This window comes from Drosophila subobscura, chromosome O (genome assembly GCF_008121235.1).
Source record: "Drosophila subobscura isolate 14011-0131.10 chromosome O, UCBerk_Dsub_1.0, whole genome shotgun sequence".
Lineage (NCBI taxonomy): Eukaryota > Metazoa > Arthropoda > Insecta > Diptera > Drosophilidae > Drosophila > Drosophila subobscura.
The window spans coordinates 5,046,977-5,065,927 of record NC_048533.1 but is presented as its reverse complement, the minus strand read 5'-3'; the positions used below and the strand labels follow the sequence as shown (position 1 = coordinate 5,065,927).

The 18,951-nt window shown below is 45.0% G+C and overlaps 7 protein-coding genes across 8 annotated transcripts; 4 read left to right on the top strand and 3 right to left on the bottom strand.

Moving 5' to 3' along the window:
- Positions 1–481: 481 nt before the first annotated feature.
- LOC117896718 lies at positions 482–1,051 on the top strand. The gene is made up of 2 exons (XM_034805179.1): positions 482–822; positions 888–1,051. The coding sequence occupies exons 1-2, from the start codon at positions 579–581 to the stop codon at positions 1,022–1,024; spliced, it is 381 nt and encodes a 126-aa protein (XP_034661070.1). The 5' UTR covers positions 482–578; the 3' UTR covers positions 1,025–1,051.
- On the top strand, positions 1,038–1,455 carry LOC117896719. Its single transcript, XM_034805180.1, has one exon. The coding sequence runs from the start codon at positions 1,071–1,073 to the stop codon at positions 1,416–1,418; it is 348 nt and encodes a 115-aa protein (XP_034661071.1). The 5' UTR covers positions 1,038–1,070; the 3' UTR covers positions 1,419–1,455.
- A 112-nt stretch (positions 1,456–1,567) lies between these two features.
- LOC117896717 (rho GTPase-activating protein 92B) lies at positions 1,568–11,017 on the bottom strand. Its single transcript, XM_034805178.1, has 5 exons — positions 10,833–11,017; positions 10,230–10,501; positions 7,838–8,013; positions 3,858–4,824; positions 1,568–3,796 (listed from the first exon to the last, which is right to left on the bottom strand). Exons 1-5 carry the CDS (start codon positions 10,880–10,882, stop codon positions 2,970–2,972), a joined length of 2,292 nt encoding a protein of 763 aa, XP_034661069.1. The 5' UTR covers positions 10,883–11,017; the 3' UTR covers positions 1,568–2,969.
- Positions 11,018–12,012: 995 nt separating this feature from the next.
- On the bottom strand, positions 12,013–13,767 carry LOC117898019. The gene is made up of 3 exons (XM_034807151.1): positions 13,405–13,767; positions 13,097–13,259; positions 12,013–13,023 (listed from the first exon to the last, which is right to left on the bottom strand). The coding sequence occupies exons 1-3, from the start codon at positions 13,457–13,459 to the stop codon at positions 12,069–12,071; spliced, it is 1,173 nt and encodes a 390-aa protein (XP_034663042.1). The 5' UTR covers positions 13,460–13,767; the 3' UTR covers positions 12,013–12,068.
- A 527-nt stretch (positions 13,768–14,294) lies between these two features.
- On the top strand, positions 14,295–16,217 carry LOC117899220 (probable histone-binding protein Caf1). Its single transcript, XM_034809093.1, has 3 exons — positions 14,295–14,615; positions 14,676–15,236; positions 15,299–16,217. Exons 1-3 carry the CDS (start codon positions 14,594–14,596, stop codon positions 16,006–16,008), a joined length of 1,293 nt encoding a protein of 430 aa, XP_034664984.1. The 5' UTR covers positions 14,295–14,593; the 3' UTR covers positions 16,009–16,217.
- On the bottom strand, positions 16,154–18,016 carry LOC117899218 (protein arginine N-methyltransferase 1). 2 transcript variants are annotated; one of them, XM_034809091.1, is made up of 3 exons: positions 17,861–18,016; positions 16,969–17,800; positions 16,154–16,911 (listed from the first exon to the last, which is right to left on the bottom strand). In XM_034809091.1, exons 1-3 carry the CDS (start codon positions 17,880–17,882, stop codon positions 16,218–16,220), a joined length of 1,548 nt encoding a protein of 515 aa, XP_034664982.1. In that variant the 5' UTR covers positions 17,883–18,016; the 3' UTR covers positions 16,154–16,217. The 2 variants fall into 2 exon arrangements, with proteins under 2 accessions (XP_034664982.1, XP_034664983.1); XM_034809092.1 differs by having other exon boundaries at positions 16,969–17,797; positions 17,861–17,995.
- Positions 18,008–18,869, top strand: LOC117899222 (28S ribosomal protein S10, mitochondrial). Its single transcript, XM_034809095.1, has 3 exons — positions 18,008–18,085; positions 18,145–18,374; positions 18,442–18,869. The coding sequence occupies exons 1-3, from the start codon at positions 18,077–18,079 to the stop codon at positions 18,695–18,697; spliced, it is 495 nt and encodes a 164-aa protein (XP_034664986.1). The 5' UTR covers positions 18,008–18,076; the 3' UTR covers positions 18,698–18,869.
- The last annotated feature ends 82 nt before the right edge of the window (positions 18,870–18,951 follow it).

Below are 18,951 nucleotides of genomic sequence, written 5' to 3'. Positions count from 1 at the left end.
AAAAAATAAATTATAATATTTATAGTTTAATCAAGAATATCAATTAAAATGTGAGTACCTTTTCTGTTCATAAAATCTTAAATACATAAAAAAAGTAAACCTAATTTATTCTCCTATAGAAATTCTGTTTCTATTTCTAGTTCTCAGCTAAAACAAATAAATTTGAAACCAATGTTCGAGCCCAGCCAGCACCACCACCACCATAACAGACTGTCGCCAAACACATTCATCCACTAAGCTGGCACACATATAATAAGCACACATGCCTCGCCGAATATCCAAGCGCATTGCTCCACTAACGGCATATTTCTATTTGCCACCTGCCACATTCCCCATCCCCATTCCCATCCCTGTGCCCAATCCTCCTCTCCTGCCTAACACAGCGACAAGCAAAAATCGCAAATCAATAAAATAGAAACCATAAAATGGCCAGCCCCAGAGCCACGGGGAATTGGCTGACGAGCCGCGGAATGAGCCACAGAATAACAGTGCCACTGTTGGAGCAGCATTTGTCGCGATAGGACCGACCCGAAGCGCAGCTCTTGGCGGCTGACCAAAACTGCTCTGAGGTGGATGCAATGAAATCGAAGAAATCTGCCTTTGCCAACACTTCGACGGGCTACGGCAGGCACAAGCACAGCGGACACGGCGCCAAGGGTCACGGACACGGACAGGGACACGGCCAGGGACAGTTCGGCAAGGACAAGGCCGAGGGCGGTGGCAAAGGCAAGTCCCGAGAGCACCCGGATAAGCCAGAACTGAGGGAGGAAGAGGACAAGGATTTGAATTCCGGATTCGGCGACTATCTACGCACACCGGAGGGTATGTCAATTATTTTCCTTGCATAAATAATCATTAGAGCTATTCCCTCTCTTCCTCCCCCTTAGCATTTGAAATGATGAAACTGTTTGTCTTTGCCAACACAATTATGTTGATTGTCACCATGGCCTGGCCCCACATCAAGGAGCAGTTCTACATGATCAACCATTGGTTGGAGACCCTCCGCGAAGATAATCGCATGTAGATGCTCAGAAATACTCACTAGAAAAGTCTAAATCAAAGTCTACAATATGGTTGGACCCTTTGTGCAGGGTATGCTTTTGATTGGCATCATCTATTGGTACTCGAAGGGCATGATGTCCATGATCAACGACTACTATCGCAGCGAATTCAATCGCAAACTGCAGGCGAATGCCGCACCCAAACCCAAGGCAGAAGTGCCCATCAACGTGGATAATTTTATGGATTATGTGAGGGAACTGGAGACACCCAGTGAGGCGAGAGCGGGTCAGATGGTAGCCACTGGTGCACAGACAGCTCCACTCAGCAAAGAATACTCGCAAATTCTGCTGCGTTTCCTTGAGATCACTGGGACGCTTCCTGCCTACGATGTCTGTCTCAGTAGCTCTATAAGTTAGCTAACAAAATATTAATTAATGTTTATATTTGGTAATTTAAAATAAAATATAACAATCGCAGCAGCTGTGTGCTCCAAATGAGAGTTTTGGGATTTGTTTATTTTTAATTGGTAGCAGAATATATTTTGTAGTTTCCAACATTTCATTTCTTTTCCCACTTACTAACCTATCCACAAAATCGTACAAACATACGAAACTCTACAAATATCATGGAATATATAGTAAGTACATATATTTGGTCTTTTTTTATCTGATTGCACTTTCCATTTAGTAAGCTCTCAATCCAACAAGGTGCAGCAGCGTGTGAAAATATAGCCAGAGATTGTTTTGGGGGGGTACTGAACTTGAGAGATATGATGGATATATAGCAAAGGTGTAAAGGTATAGAGCAAGCCTTATATGATAGGGTGCTTTTTATAACTCTTGTATTTCAGGTATTCTTCACAATATGGCACAATAAATGGGTGAACCTGTCAAATAAAGCATTAGAAATATCATTTTCCAAAGTGTTTACAATTACAATAATTTTGTTTTGATTTCACCGAGGTAAGTATGTGATTTATCCAAAGTTTTCCATGTTCATAAGAGTTTTCACATTCACATTCCTAAATTCTACTACAATAGACCTACAATTTCGCCCGAACAGCAATGCCAATGGGTTGCGGGTACTCAACATAACGAGAATCATAACAAAACAGAGACATAAATGGTAAAAACAAAAACATTGTGTTAAAAATCATATTCATTATCTTTTAATGTATATTTTATATACACAACAATTCATCATACATAATTTTATTATAAAATTAAAATAATAATAATTGCATTACAAATTAATAAAGCAAAAAAGAATACAAATTATATATAGTACAATTATAAATGAAACTTGATAGTTTTCATAACTTTGAGGAAATGTTTTCAAATGTAATTTGGAATAACTACAAATTAATGCATCGGAAGCAACAATATTTTTGTTGGAAACTAATTCAAATATTTCAACAAATAATCACAATGGAAATTGTCTTTCGTTGCAGCAAAAAAAAGAGAGAAATAAAAAGAAAATTTAAAATGCAAAAATTAAGGAAACACAAACCATTCAGATGATGTATCACAACCTTTCAAACAAGGATTAACAATCTCCACGATTGATTGGGGAGGGGGGGAGCTAACATTTCAAATCAAATTTCGACAATTGAGTTATGGTTTGGAGGCCTACACTCTACGCACTATACAGTATATAAATGGATATCGCTCGATATAATATATAGTTATATGGCTAAACACGTACAAATTAGATTGCTTATGGACAAGGCAAAAATACAAATGCAGAATACACAAGAGCTTCTCAAGTATCTCTTCTCAATAATGCACAAGGGTCTGTCTCTTACGTTGCCGCAAGGATTGTTTTGTATATAAATTATATCGTATAGTAGGTATATATTTTTAAATATATATTACTGTGCGTTCAAGTCTTAACGAGTAAACAGTAACACCTAATGACTCTGACTTCCACTTTCATTCTCCCATCGCTATCTGCCTGGCCTGCTCTATCTATTCCGATGGCTTGCGATTTGTGGGAGGCGGCGGCGCTGGCACCGTGGGCCTTTTCGGCGTTTGAAATGAGTTGGGCGAAATGGGTGTCGTTGCCTTTTCCTGCGACTGCTGTTGCAAGGGCTGCTGCTGCTGTTGCTGTGACTCGACTACTGCTGTCGAGTTCTGTTCATGGTTATGGTTGTGGTTCTCCTTGGATGCCGATGGTGGTGCCTCCTCCCTCGTTCCATTTGTATCACAATTCTCCTGTTTTAGTTTCTCAAGAAAATGCTCCGTTTTATAGCGTACACTGCCATTGCCATTATCAATTGTTGCCTGCGTGGGCGTGATGGCACCCTCATCGTCGCTCTTGCCCTCGTGCCTGGCTGCTGCTGGTCCCACGCCCAGCACTGCCGGCCGCTTGGGCAGCAGCGGCTTCTGGGGCACATCCGGCTTCAGCTTGAAGCTGCCGATGCTGTCCGTGCTCCTGCGGTCCGCCGTAGGCGAGGGCAAATTGTCCAGGCCAAAGAACTGAGTCCGTGTCATGGGTACAGGCTTGGCGGGCGTCACTGGTGGCGGCGGCAAAGCTTCTAGCTGTGTGTTTGTTGGCAGGTTCGCGGCGGCTGGGGCGGGGGCTGGTGGCACTTGGAACTGCGGCAAATTGGGCAGCGGCGGCTTGGCAGGCTTCTCCTGCTGTGGTGTTTGTTGCGGGAACAGCTCCTTGGCATGGGGCCGTTGGGGCGTTTGTGATGTTGTCATGATCGTGCTGTTCCCATTTGTGCTGGGCGGCGAAGGAGCGTTCGGTTTCTGGCGGCGTAACGTGCCATAGCGGGGACTCTCCATGACTTCTGTGAAGGGAATAGTTCCTTAAGTTAAAGGCTTTGCTTACTCTCGCCGCATGCCACTTACCATTGTCATGCTTGTCCAGGTTCTCGTTGGAGGAGTTCGATTTGCTCTTGCCCTCCACAAAGAGCTTCTGCCGCTGCAGCGTCACATAGAACTCCACGTCGCCGGTGAAGAAGTAATCCCACTGGCTGATCAGCAGCTCCACAATTATGTTGGCCGCCGACGAGCTGTTCACCTGCCCAATGTAGTCGGCCTGGGCATTGCTGCTCTTGTCGATGCGGGGCCACAGCATGTTGGGGGACATGACAATCGCCAGGTTCTGTGAGCTCATCTTGTTGTGCACCGAACGCTGCTGCACGAGGGCCAGGAAGCGGGTGAGGTAGCGCAGATTGGCATAGTTCTCCTTTGGCAGCTTCCCCAGTATAGCCTTGATCTCTGTCTTCCGCTCGTTCTCCGTGTGACGCTCTGCGATCCGTATAAAGTCCTTGTACAGGTTGTAGGTGAGCAGCGGCTCGGGCAGTTCGCGCAAGTAGAGCTTGAGTATGGAGCCAATGACATGGGGATCCTGGTAGTCCAGCGGCAGCGGTGTCTTCACATGCTGCGCCTCCAGCGCGTGCTTCATCCGCCTCAGCTTGGTGCTGGCACAGCCCACACGGAGCAGACCCTCCTCCTCCAGCCCATTCTCGAGCAGGCAGCAACAGCAGAGCTCCACGATGTAGGAAATCTCACGATGCGTCGACGTCAGGTGCTCCTTGAGGGAGGTGCCAAAGCGTGACTTCTCCGTCGCCTGAATGGTGTCCTGGATGCGGGCCAGCGAGGCATTCACGTGCTGCAACGCCCGCTCGTGATAATTTCTTTGGTTGAGCACATAGTCCCGTATGCAATTGACAATCTCATCCTCTTTGGCAATCAGTTCCAGCATCTGCGCGGCCCATGCATCGCGCTCCTTCTCCAGCTTCAGCTCGCACTCCTCCTGCTGGCTCTTGATGTGGTTCACCTTTGCCGCCGGCTCGTCCAGACGTATGGCCGCCTAAAGGGAAATAGTTTCAAAAATGTGTGAACTGTTTAGTGTTTGTGTCGCTCTTTTCCTTTTGTACTGATAAGCGCAGCGAACGGAACCAATCGTCACATTCCCATGCGCCTCCAAAGTTCAAGTTTGCAAATTTATCTTATCTGCAGAGCCCTGCGCACACACCCACAAAACTGGAAATAGTTTCGCATGCAACACGACAGCGGCATGACTAAGCGGAGAGATGCCGGAGAGAGGGTCTGTGTATAAATAGAACCCGACCTCAACCGCGAATATCCCAGCTGCGTATCAAGGCCTTTGTTGTTTTTTCAAACACAAAGGGGAATGGGGCAGAAACAGGCGTTCGATATTGCAACATACGGGTATGTGCACATGTACGGGAACACTGACTAAGGTGGCTTTGACACCCACTTCCACTCCTGCTCTGACTCATAAAGAAGGAACAGTTGTTGCCACGATAAGAAATGCAATTGATTTAGGGTTAAATGAAGTGTGAAGTTAAAGGGAAAGAGTACACCTATGGCATATATCTATAATATTTATTCCCTTTTTCATTTCTTATTTAAAGATTTTATGCAGTTTATGCATTCATCACCCTTTTTGCAGCGATAATTATTCTATAAATAAACAGAAAACGTGACAAATGGCTTTATCTATTCCTACCATAAACAATGGAACTCATCTAATTATGAATAATTTCTCTCTGTGTCTTCAGAGCATCAGGGGCTAGAGTGGCTAACGTGAGACTCTGTGAGTCACACCATTAAGTACCAATGTTCAACCTCTCAATGACCTACATGAGCGTTGGATTCCCATTGGCATGGCATTACATATACGAGAATAGTAGTACACACATTCCAGACACCAAAGTTAACACTTGCAAAATGGCAACAACGAGTATTTGTATGTGTATCGGATTCATGTCATAGAATGCAATTAGAACCCAGAAAGCCAGCCACCCAAGGCGGTGGGCAGAGGTGGTGAGACGTAAAGCAGCAACTTGTGATTAGCAAATTGTGGCAAAAACCATACAATACACCTCTTATAGGTATATGGGTCTGTTTCCACTGGCGATAAGATTATCGGGCTGGGGGCTGTGTAAATAAATAACTTGCGTCTCAAATATTTCTGATACGCCAAGCCGTCCATTCTGATGATCCATTGGTCATCCATTGTGTGTCGCCTCAATTTCAATTCCGATTATGATGTCACACTACTGCCAAGGGGGGGCAGCCAAGGCATGTCAATGAACGTCTTCCGACACCTTAAACGGACGACAACAGACAACAAACATCAGACAGACAGCGACTAGTCATCCCCGACGTGTATCTTTATATGGAATATACAATGTCCGTCGTGATTGTTCGAAAAGTAAAACGGAAAGCAAAACAAAATAGCAAGCAAAAACAATGACAAAATACTCGTAAAACTCAGAATTTGTCAAGGGACTTCTTTCTTTTCGTTTGCTGTTTGCTGTTGCCTACAAAATGTAACCGTTTGGTGGCCCACACTTGGTGACTTGTTCCCTCACCCCAGAAGTGCAGAACCAATCGTATGTCAAGAAATTGGAACAGAACACCAAAAAGCCGTTCAGTTCATTCTACTTTCAACCCATACCACACTCCGCCTACTCCTCCCTATGCCCATTTCCATTCAGAGGCACAATGGCCCGCGATAAAGGCAATAACGAAAGAAAACGACCCCGACAACAATCAAAATCATATCATAAAAGTACTGAGAACAATGTAATATATAGCAACGAAGTTCAAGATACACTGATAATTCAGGAAGGAGCTAAAATGTTGCATTAAAATTTCACTGTTTAAATTATCCATAAGCAAAATGACACACATTTGCTTCATATGACACCAGAGACATCTTTTCAAAGACAAATGTTTAATCTGTTCCATGTCTCGCTACAATCATAATACCTTTTGATAGAGTATTAAAACCTAAGCGACAAATTCATATAAACATATACATACATAACATGTTTATGTGTGCGTATACGTAAGCGGACGACGACTTTTGTCGAATGAAACGCATGGCACAACAAATAACAATAGAACCTGACGTGAGATAAAGAAAGAACGAGCGTACGAGGGAAAGAAAGAGCAAAAGAGAGTCCCCAACAAAAGCAACAATGAACTGAAATTAAAAATTGATTGCTTCTTGGGCGCCGCAGACTTGGTATCTTGGCATCCGCTGATGCATGTACAGTGGTTCCATTCTGATGAGGAAATCAGCAAAAATTATGCAAGAGAAAGAGGGGTCCACTGTTGGTGGATTTAGAAAGATGATCAAGAGGCAGTAAATATTAAAATGAGTACCAAGAAAGGGTTTAAGAAAAGTAATATAAGACCTAAAGTACTTAATGACAAGAGGAAAGTAGCGAAAAACTGTCTGCTTGCACAGCCTTCACAGTAGTAGCTTCTTTCTTTGATTATAATCTATGAATAATTATTCTGCGAAATTCTTCCTAGTCTCATTCTAGTTAAGCGCTTATCAACCACTTCTTTCATTCTGGGAACTCTCATTTTCGTGTGGGAAATTACGTCTTGTTTCTTGTTTGTTGTACAAAATCGGTAAACAATCAACCAACAACCCACTGTGCAACCACTGATGGATCGGAACGGATCTCCTTGTGGAGATTGAGATACACATGGCGACCACTACCGGCGGCAGTTGTTTAAATAATATTGATGTTCTTCTGCCGGTCGGTGTTTGTCGTTAATCAGAGACAATTTCTTGAATGGATCGTTCGGTGGCAGCCGAACACTTGACCGACCGACAGACCAACCGTGCCAGCGCGGTGGTAACTTTTGCTTGCTCATTATTTCCATACTCAATTTCTTAATTAATTTAATAATCTCCCATTGCCATCTCACTCGGGAAAGTGGGTAAAACGCATTATTCATCACTCTCGAGCAGCGTAACCCCCAAGAGTGTTTGTTAATCGCAGTTAATGGAGAGTTAGATTTATGATCGGAAAGAAAATATATTAAAACCTTACCTCATGGCTGCGCTTCAGTGAGGTGTATTCCTGTAATGTGCGCGAGACATTACGCTTCAACGTTGAGATCTCTTGTATTTCCTTATCCAAGATGTTTTTTAAACGCCTCACCACCTTGGTCTCCGTCTCCAGTTCGCTCTCGATGATGCACTCGGCGATTGTCTTCTCCAGCTCCCCTGCAATTGCGAAATACCCACGAAAAAATAAGTATCTACCATGACAACAATACACAATCTGCTAGCTAGATGATGCAAAGCTCCCACTTCGAGTGAACTTTGCTGGAGTGCTGTAAGTGGAGATGGCGGGGCTAGTCTCGCCTCCATCTCTTGTCGCTTGTTCGCAAGTGAGGAAGTCAATGCTTATTTGAAGACCTTATCGCAGAGCGGTAGCACCGACCAAGACGTTGGCGTGCTAGATGCCGGTTTCCAACGCCACTGCCAGTGGGGGAGTTGTGTGCTGCTCCCCATCCTATTTTGGGGGAGGTGACAGGCAGCGAATACTCGTAGGTTGACGAGCGAGCTGAGTAAGCAAAATTGTGATAATTGTGTTGAGTGCCCCGGCGGCAGGGAACCCAGAGGCTTAGCGGCACGGCTGAACCGAACCCATTATAGAGGGAAAGAGGTCGACACGGAGACCGTAGACCGAAGACCGAAGACGACAGCGGCACTGGAGTATAACATTTAAGATAGATTCGCTCGCTTTGTGCTGGTTCCCCCCAATGTGTGTGAGGCACCGAGACGGTGACTGTGAGCGGCAGTTGAGTTGAATTGAAGCGCATCGTGGCCAACAATAAAGTTGCAAAAGGGTGCCACTCAGCACAGTGGGTCAAAGTGTGTGAAAAGAGAGTCAATCAACGGAAGAGAGGAATTTACAAATCGATTTTTTTGGGATATGAAACCAATTAAATAGATAAACTAATCAAATAATATTCCAAATTTTCAACTTAAAGCATTATTAATTGATTTTCCCTGTACATTTTTGAAGATTTTCACAATTAGCATCACTTTTTAATGGATTTCTTTGAAGATGTTCAAAAGCTAACAGCTTCCACTCCATAATTATGTAATTTCTCTTCCCTTTGCTCAATTTGTATTACTTTGAAATGGATTAACCACGGACAATGCTTATAAATGCCATGCAGGGCTGGGCAGGGCACTAAATCTCTATAACCAGCAATGTAACGATGGGAAATTAGCTTGATTCACTCTGAACCACTTTGGAATCGATTTCCCTTGATTAAACCACTAATAATTCCCATCGCGTTCCAAGCACGGACTCCACACCACACCACACATCAACCCAAACACGTATGGACGTATGGACGTATGGAACGTGCGTGTCTAATCATGAACTTTATGTGGAAAACAAAGGCTATGTGGTGTGTGCTGTGTGATGAGGTGTTGCTGTATCCCTTCCAGTGCATTATACAACCAGAAATTGCACTTGAACCACTATAAGGGGTTGCAGCTGCAACAGACTCTCGTTGCTGCCTCCTTCTTTAGCTGCAACTTCAACAGCAACTAAATTGCAATTGACGCAGCACAGAATATGTGGAATGTAAAATACACACACACAAAAAAAAAACAAAAAAAAATAAGCAAACGAAATGAGTAATAGCAAAAGGGGGAGCGGTGCGTCCCGCATATGTTGTACATATAATAAATGAAGAGCAGAGCAGATTGTGGCCGATTATGACGATGATCTATGGATGAATATCTGGCGTAACTTTTACTTTTTTCTGGCCAGGCCAGGCGCACACTATACATAATTTTTGCCAATTTACTTTTACCGAGTCGCGGCGCTGTGTAACAAATTCAAATGAAATGCACAATAAATCGGTTAGGAAGAGGGCCTGGCATGGACAGCCGTGCGGAGTGGGGGCGAAATACAATATACAATAAATGTATGGCCAATCGAAAGGCAGCAACAAATATTGTACATAAATAGATATAGCCAAACCGCAAACAACAACAGCGAAAGCAGCGCAAAAAAAAAAAAAAAAAAGAGTCATAATACGAATTATTATAATGATTAAAAAACGCGCAGGCCACAGCACAGCAAAACTCACAGTTGAGTGAGTGTATATCACAAAAAACGACGCTGGATGTTGAGAAATGTATGTAAATGCCACAAGGCCAAGCGCAGACAAGGCGAGGCCGCATACACACACAGAAGCACACACAAACACAAGCGGAACTGGGGAGCACGCAAGCCCGTGACACAGTCATTCATCCATAGGAATTTCCACTCTACTCTGCTTTGGCATATGAGCTTTTCAGACGATTGTCAAAATGGAATGCGTACCACTGTGCACCCGCCGGCGGGGCTCTTATCACAATCACAGCACAACAACAACAATAGACACTTGGGTAAGGGCGGAACAGTAACTAACCACAATTGGCCAAGACCTTCTGCAGGGGCATATCCTTGGGCAACTCCTTGGCGGACTCATCGAGGGCCTGGGCAATCTTGTAGTGACTGTTCTTCTTGGTCCGCTTGTCCTGCTCCTCGGTGGATACCTGGCCATTGCTGCTGCTGCTGCTACCCCCACTGCTGCTCAGTGCTGGCAATTTACGCACAATTTTCTCAATGGTATCCCGATATCGGTCCACCTGCTTCTCGATCGTCTCAAGCTCTGTATCTTTGCAGTCTGCTTTTGTTGATCTGTTGGCGGGGCACAAAATAAAAAAGAATGGAAATATGCCGTTAGGTCATCAGTAGCAGCTGACATGAGCGCCCACTTGGAGGCAACAACATCAACATCGACATCGACGACGTAAGTGTAAACGCTGCGCTTTATTTTGGCATTGGAGTCTCAGGTTTTTGTTATTACATTCGTGTTTGTTGTGATGAGGCAACACCTGCTGGCTAGCAGGCTGTTTGTCTGGAGAACTGAGGTGTCACACACATATGTACACATCTACATACATAAGTAGCCGTCGGCGACGCTGCCCTGCCTCCCCTTCTGCATGTCGTCTCTGGCCTTTGAACTTACCTTGATAAATTTTCTGCTGCAATTTTAATCTTCGCGAATTGCCTCTTCATCTTGCCTATTTCTTTTATCCCGCGCGCGTCTCCAACGTAAACTTAACTCTTCTTGTGCTGTGTTTTAGTGTGTAATTAGCTAGGCATGGGTAAAAACTAAATAAAAACTGACAAATTAGTCATTCTTGCAAGTAGGGTTGTCAAATATATATCAAAATATCAATATATCGATATTTTTTAAAATAAAAATATATTTATATCGTGATTTATTTTTTTCCCAAAATATTCATTTGTTTTTGCGATATTTTTTGATATTTTAATTTCGGTAACCTACCACAGGATCTATACCACTTACTCAAAAGAATTATTTATGTAAAGCGAAGAATAGTTGAATAAGACAAATTAAAAACACAGAAAAGTGGAAAAGGGATTAAAGATGTTAAAACATATGTAAGGTTTCTGTTTTCTTAATGGGAGCTTTTTATTTCCGATGCGCACGGAATTGTATTTTAGCAAATACATACAAGCAAAAATTATGAAATATATAAAACATATGGATATTTTTGCAGTGATATATTTTATATTATATTGATATTTTTTCCAAGCAAAATATATCACCGAAATGATACTATTTTAATATTTGACAACCCTAGCTGGTTCTAGAGATAGAAATCAGTGTGACCGCGGAATTATCGATAAAATATTCCGTCAGACCCTCAAAAATATACCTAAATATACCATCTCAGTCGTCTTAAATTATATTCCTCGATTTTGATGTTCCATTTGATATTACTAGCTTGCAAAGACTTTTAAAAATGAACAAATAATTTAATCCGATTGAAGAATCAATTTGGCTCATTATAAATACTCCTCTTTATTAGATTGTTTACCTTATTACCTTATATTTTACAAATTTGTATTTTAATTTTGCATTGAAAATTCGATTGCCTGAAAAGCGTAACACAGCACTGGTAAAACTAGGCCGCGGAGCTCAAAATAGGGGGAATGAACTTCAATTAATCTGAAAATGAGAGTAATTAAACAAATTCTGGTCATTTATGGAGGAAAGAATTATGGTGGAGCATTGAAAACAAAGTTAATGAACTGTAGAATAAATATCAATATAAATAAAAGATAAAACAGAATTTTATGTTCCCCATGTGACTACAATTATATTGTGGCTGTATTTATTAATAATTTAGCTAATAACTAATGGACACCAACAAAAAAGAAAGAAAACACTTGACTAATCATCTTTGAAACCCAAACTAAACTCCTGCGCCTCCCCGCTCGTACGAAAGATTCGCACGTAAGCGGACTTCAGGCCAAACTTCCAAATGGCAACGTAGGGCAAGTAGTACGTGAGCAGATCCACCAGCCACACGCGAAAGTTCAAATACCACCGCACAATGGCATACTTGTGCAGAAAGGTGACAATGAACAGCCCGTAGCCGACAATCAGCCGATCCCATAGCTTCAAGTCGCGGTAGTGCAATCTCTGCTGCGGATCCCGCTGCTCCCCGGCACGATGATCGAAGCTGTAGTACTGGTAGCCCTGCACGCAGGCCAGTCGCTTGGTGAAGAAGATGTTGGCCTCCACTGAGAGCATTGTGTTGACGTGCCACAGGCCGTGTATGAGCGCCTCTGTCATGCGATGAAACTCCTCTGTGGTGTGCTCCAGCGCCGGCTCGTACACTTTTCGCATCACAATGTCCAGGCGGGACTTGGACTCGGCCCAATTGCGGCCGCAAATGTTGTACTCATCCTTGATGCCCAGCAAGTAGCCCAGGACTCGCCACATATGCGTGGTGGCCTCGAGGAAATCATTATCGTACAGCTGTATGCGATGCGCTCCCAGGGTTATAAAGCCAATGAATCCGAATTGGGTCAGGGCCAGGTCCTTCTGCGTGATCTGCCCTGCCCCACGCCTCGCGCACGCATGACTAGAGCGGGCATGGGCCTGCCTAACAGCCGCGATACTCGTCCAGAACTTGCTCTTTCTGTCCGCTACGCCATTATTGTACCAGGCCTGGGTGTGGAAGATGGTGCGCACATAGCGTCGATACGCTGTGAATGCAGTCGACGATTGTCGCGTGCAGGCAAGTACTCGGAGTATGGAGGGTACGGCTAGAACGGCAATCAGTCCGGCCAGCATCCCCGCGTTCATAACGAACCGATATGAGCTGTAGTAGCCTTGAGCGCTGCAATAATCCGAAATTGCAATTACAAAACAATTGCATGAGCGGAACACTTGCGTGTGGCTAACTAACTTACCGCTTGAACAGCTGCTCATCGTACCATGGCGGCAGCTCCAACTCGGACCCGCTATCGCCCTCCTGGCTGCCGTCCTTCAGCAGGTGCTCCAGATACAGCTCCGCCTCGGCCTCGTTATGCCCATCTTTGGGGGTCTGCGCTGAATGCATTTTCCCACTGGCCGCTGGAAAGACAACGCAGACGGAATAACAAGCTTAAGACCAGTCGAATATTACACAAGCGAAGCCGAAAACAAACAAAAGCCGTCAAGTGCCAAGAGAGAAAGTTTCTTCGGCGCGCCGGCCCCATTCCACTTTATTTACACTTACACGATTCAGGCTCGCCTCTGTCCGTGGCTGCGCTGCTTGATACGACATTCGTCATAGTGTCAAGCCAATTTGCATTAGAGTAGAGTGTTAATTTGTTTGGCAAATCTTCAATTGCTTGAAAATGGGCAAGTTTAGCATTATATTCCGCGGGCTCTGCTCTCGACGGGTGGTCGATTGATTGAACAATTTACGGCGGCTGCCTCGCGCCGCAGCGTGCCACGAACTGAATTGCAACTGCCACCGGGCAGCCGAGATTCAGTCAGCTTTGGATATGCTCAGGCAACCGTTTCCAAAGATCCACAGTGTGGCGCGTAACTGGTTTTGAATCATTTTGTAAAATTTGTTCCGTTTGTTTATGCAATTGGCAGGTGCTGCCAACCTGTTTTTCTCGGTGTATTTGCGGTATAATTGCGAGGGTTTTTGCCGACTTTAGATACCGAGAATATATCTAGAACGATATGTTTAAGTGCAGCATGTAGAAATGAATTTTAATATTTATTAAAGAAAGTAGGTAATGCAAAGGATAAATAGCATACCATAATACCGACTGACAAGCATCAAATTGTCAAATACGTTGCATTCCATTCCCACTCACGTTACGTTTTATTCTACAATTGTTGGTTGATCTTTTTAGTTTAAACCGTTTTTTGCAATCAACCCAACAACATCAGTAAGTCATAAAAACAAGCCAATGCTGCTGAAAAATGATTGATAAATTAGATAAAATTATAATTTTATTGCTGAGACTCCTAACTAGCTAGTAATATTCAACAGAAGATCAAAGTCGAGAAAAATGTTTTTAGGTGTACGGTATCTTTGCGGTATAATTTGAAAATGAAATGGTACCTTGGTATATTTTATCGATAATTCCGCGGTCACACTGCTTCCATCTCAAGCACCAGCCGACGCTTGCAAAAAAAAAAAATAGGAAAAAATTCTTTTTTTTCTCTTTTACGCTGTCAATTTACTTGATTTTAATATAAGTGCATTGTAAAGTGCTAGTTGATGCACATTGCATTGTGTTAAATTTAAGTACACAAGTGAAACGCGCATACTTTGGGCAGCAGCAAGCCAGCTGCATTTTTTATCCCGGCTTGTGCACGCGTTTTGCCGCTTTGGCTTTCGTTGTTTTGGCGCCCGAATTTTTCGACGCGTATCAAATTTTAGCGTGTAATTATACACAATCGAAATGGTGGATCGCAGTGATAATGGTTAGTTGAACATTAATATTGATTAAATTTAGGCTAAACCTGTGACTTTTTTCCCCCAAGCGGCGGAATCTTTCGACGATGCCGTCGAGGAGCGTGTGATCAACGAAGAGTACAAGATATGGAAGAAGAATACACCGTTTCTGTACGATTTGGTAATGACACACGCTCTGGAGTGGCCCTCGCTGACGGCCCAGTGGCTGCCCGATGTGACCAAGCAGGACGGCAAGGATTACTCGGTGCATCGCCTCATTTTGGGGACACACACATCGGACGAACAGAATCACTTGCTGATCGCCAGCGTGCAGCTGCCCAGCGAGGATGCCCAGTTCGATGGCTCGCACTATGACAACGAGAAGGGCGAGTTTGGCGGCTTCGGTTCTGTGTGTGGCAAAATCGAGATTGAGATCAAAATCAATCACGAAGGCGAGGTCAACCGTGCTCGGTACATGCCACAGAATGCTTGTGTTATTGCCACCAAAACCCCGTCGAGCGATGTCTTGGTGTTTGACTACACAAAGCATCCCAGCAAACCGGAGCCATCCGGCGAGTGCCAGCCAGATCTGAGGCTGCGCGGCCACCAGAAGGAGGGCTATGGCCTCTCCTGGAATCCCAACCTGAATGGTGAGTCAATGCTGTGGCACACACACTGGGTGAAGTCTTTAAATGTACATTCGTTTTGTAAGGTTACTTGCTCTCGGCGTCTGATGATCATACCATCTGCTTGTGGGACATTAATGCCACGCCCAAGGAGCATCGCGTGATCGATGCCAAGAACATTTTCACCGGTCACACCGCTGTCGTTGAGGATGTGGCCTGGCATTTGTTGCACGAGTCGCTCTTCGGTTCCGTGGCCGATGATCAGAAGCTCATGATCTGGGACACGCGCAACAACAACACCTCAAAGCCATCGCACACCGTCGATGCCCATACGGCCGAAGTCAATTGTCTGAGCTTCAATCCCTATTCGGAGTTCATCTTGGCCACAGGCTCCGCTGACAAGACTGTGGCACTGTGGGATTTGCGCAATCTGAAGCTGAAATTACATTCCTTCGAGTCGCACAAGGACGAGATCTTCCAGGTGCAGTGGTCGCCCCATAACGAGACCATTCTCGCCTCCTCTGGCACCGATCGTCGCTTGCACGTTTGGGACTTGTCGAAAATTGGCGAGGAGCAGAGCTCAGAGGATGCCGAAGATGGACCGCCAGAGCTGCTCTTCATCCACGGCGGCCACACGGCCAAGATCAGCGACTTCTCATGGAACCCCAACGAGCCCTGGATCATTTGCTCCGTGTCCGAGGACAACATCATGCAGGTGTGGCAAATGGCAGAGAATGTCTATAACGACGAGGAGCCCGAGATCCCCGCCTCCGAGTTGGAAACAAATACCGCTTAAAGCATACAAAATATTTTCCCACACGACCAATTATACGTTTTTGTCTGCTCCTGCTCGCTGATGTCTGGCGGCAGTGCGCTATTCATCTTAATTTATATATATTACATAATTTTAAATCGCATTAAGGTCCACTCTACACTCTCTGTCAGAAAGCAAACGTATGTTGTACGAATCTTTAATTAAAATCGGTCTAAAAACAAACACCAAAACTAGTCCACAGTGTACTTGTAGGTCTTGCCAAACACCTGTATCTCCACATTCAGGGCCCGCACATCCGTGGTGTTTCGTCTTGAGATGATTTTACCCTTGATGACATCGCCCCAACTCACTTCCTGTGGCTGATCAATGAAGAACACCGTCTGTTTCCAGTGTGTAGATGTGTGGTATGGCGATGTGCTGAACATCACCTGGCGCGGCAGCTCAAAGAACGTATCAAAGAAACCCACAAAGGCCGACAGTCTGCCCGCCTGTGTGCACTTCAAGCTGAACTCGTACGTAAAGTTGGAATAATTCAGATCGACAGTCATCATATCGAAATTGGCTATTTGCTCGGCCGATGTCAGCACATAGCGGGCATCCACCGTTTGCATGAGCGGCTCTTCGATGGAGCGCTTGGCCAGGTCGCCCATATTGACGCCATAGACATCGGACCAGAACTCCACTTGCTCGGCGTAGAGCTTGTCACTGCCATAGCCCATCAGGCTGAGCGAGCATCGATTGGGCAGAATGATGCCATTGGGATTGAGATGATGCTCGCGGGCATAGATGATGCTGTCCAGCATGGACTCGTACAGCAGAAAGTAGCCCATCCATTCGGATATGATTATGTCGTACTTGGCCTCTGGCAGCTCGGTGTCCTCCAGCCGTCCCTTTACCAGCTCAATGTTCTTCACATTGTTTTTCCTACACAACAGAGGGACATTTAGTCATACATACACTAAGGAGTGGCTGTCTGCATACCTGACTATGTCCATGGCAGTGTAGACAATCTCCGAGTTGTCTATACCCACGATGCGAGAGGCGCCCGCCTGTGATGCGAATATGGACAGAATTCCCGTGCCGCAGCCCACATCCAGCACCGTCTTGCCGCGCACATCCTCCGCATTCAGCAGCAAAGCGGAACGATAGCTGTTTGTGCGCACCCAATCGCTGAGCATTTCGTGATGTATGCCAAAGTGCGAATAGCTGTTGAAGTATTCCTTGTCGAGGGAGAGATTGTTGCGCGGCAGATCCTTGACGATCGTCTTTCCATCCTTGGCATCGCCGCCGTCATGGACCCTCTGCAGCAGCTCCTTGTAGTCATTGCGCATTCGTTCCATGTCCTCGTTGGCCTGCTGCAGCAGCTTGGATTGCTCTGCAATGCGCTGCAGCAACTCGGGAACAGTCGGAAACCCTTTCTCATCCTTGAGCGTTTCATAGTCGTAGCACAGCCACGGCTCGTACTCCACGGGCTTCAGATATTTCTCATCGTTCCACAGGATCTGCTCTGTGGAGAGCAGCTGCTCGGCACTTATTTTGCACACCCTTATGTAGTTGATAAGCTTGATGAAGGAATACTGATCCATTTGGAATTTCTTTTGAAGCTGCGGCAGATTAACTTTGTGACTGCTGTCCAGGTGCTCAATGGCACTCCCTATGCTGGGGAGCACCTCTGGGCAGAACAGACAAGTGGTTGGCTCCTCGCCTTGGTCCTTTTCATCGTCGTCGTCATCCATGTCATCATAGTCATCATCATCGGAGCTGGCATCTGCGGGTTTATTAGCCAGTGCTTCCTCCTCCTGGGGCTTGACTGCTGTTTAAAGACATTTCTGTTTGATTTTGTGATTGTTTCTAGGGACCAGCGCTGACTTACCTTTGACTTCGGCCTCTTTCATGTTTATTTTGTGTATGGTTTAATATAAAAGTTACCAGAAATCGAATAAATCGTTTAATAAATAAAACTGTGTACAAATTCCGCCAGCACGTGCAAAGGAGCGCGCCGCTAGTGTTGGGAAACACAGTCGAACAGTGTTACCCTCTCACAGTCGAACAGCTGTTCTTCCACTTGCATAATTGTCGTTTACAAAATATGCTGCAGGTATTTAATTGAATTTATCAAATAAAACGTTAATTAATCACTATTAATTTCATTTATAGGTGCTGAAAACTTTACGATGGGCGCAGCCCGTGCGTGCACTATCATCTGTGACCACCAGCAGCGCAGCAACAAATGTTACAACCCCAGCAGCCGTTCCGGCTCCTGAGCCGGATAAACTTTTCAGCAAATTGGAAATTGAGCTGCGAGGCATCGATCCGGCCGTGCTGAAGAGTTATACCTGGTTCGCAAACACCGCCGCAGACCATTTGGGCATTGAGAAGGGCAAGTGGTAAGTAGACAGGCGAATCAGTTACTGCCGAAAGAAATCTTCAATTCATTTAAATGTCCACCCACAGTTGGTCCCCTCGCAAGGCACACCATGAGCGGATGACACTACTGAAGTCGGTGCACATCTACAAGAAGCATCGTGTGCAGTATGAGGTGCGTACGCACTTTCGGTACATGAATTTCCACAAGCTGACGGGCTCCACTTTGGACACATTTCTGGAGTACATTGAGCGAAACCTGCCCGAAGGTGTGGCGCTGCAGGTGTCCAAGACAGAGCTCCAGCAGGTGCCCGAGCACTTGCGCCAGCCCCCCGAGCAAGTGTAGCCGCAGCCCGAAAGAACTCTTAGCCAGTAGGACGAAAATGTTATTAATAGTTTATACTTGGAGCCCCGTTTCGGGCGCATTTATGCGGCCATTCAGCACGTATTTCAACAGCGGCATCCGCGCTCAGATTAGGCTGATAAACAACAAAAATAAATTGAAAATATAAGCACAATCGTACCCATAAAGCGAACTAGCACTCGGACCCCACCCGCGATTAACGACGATAAGTGCTTGGGCCAAAAATATTGAAATAA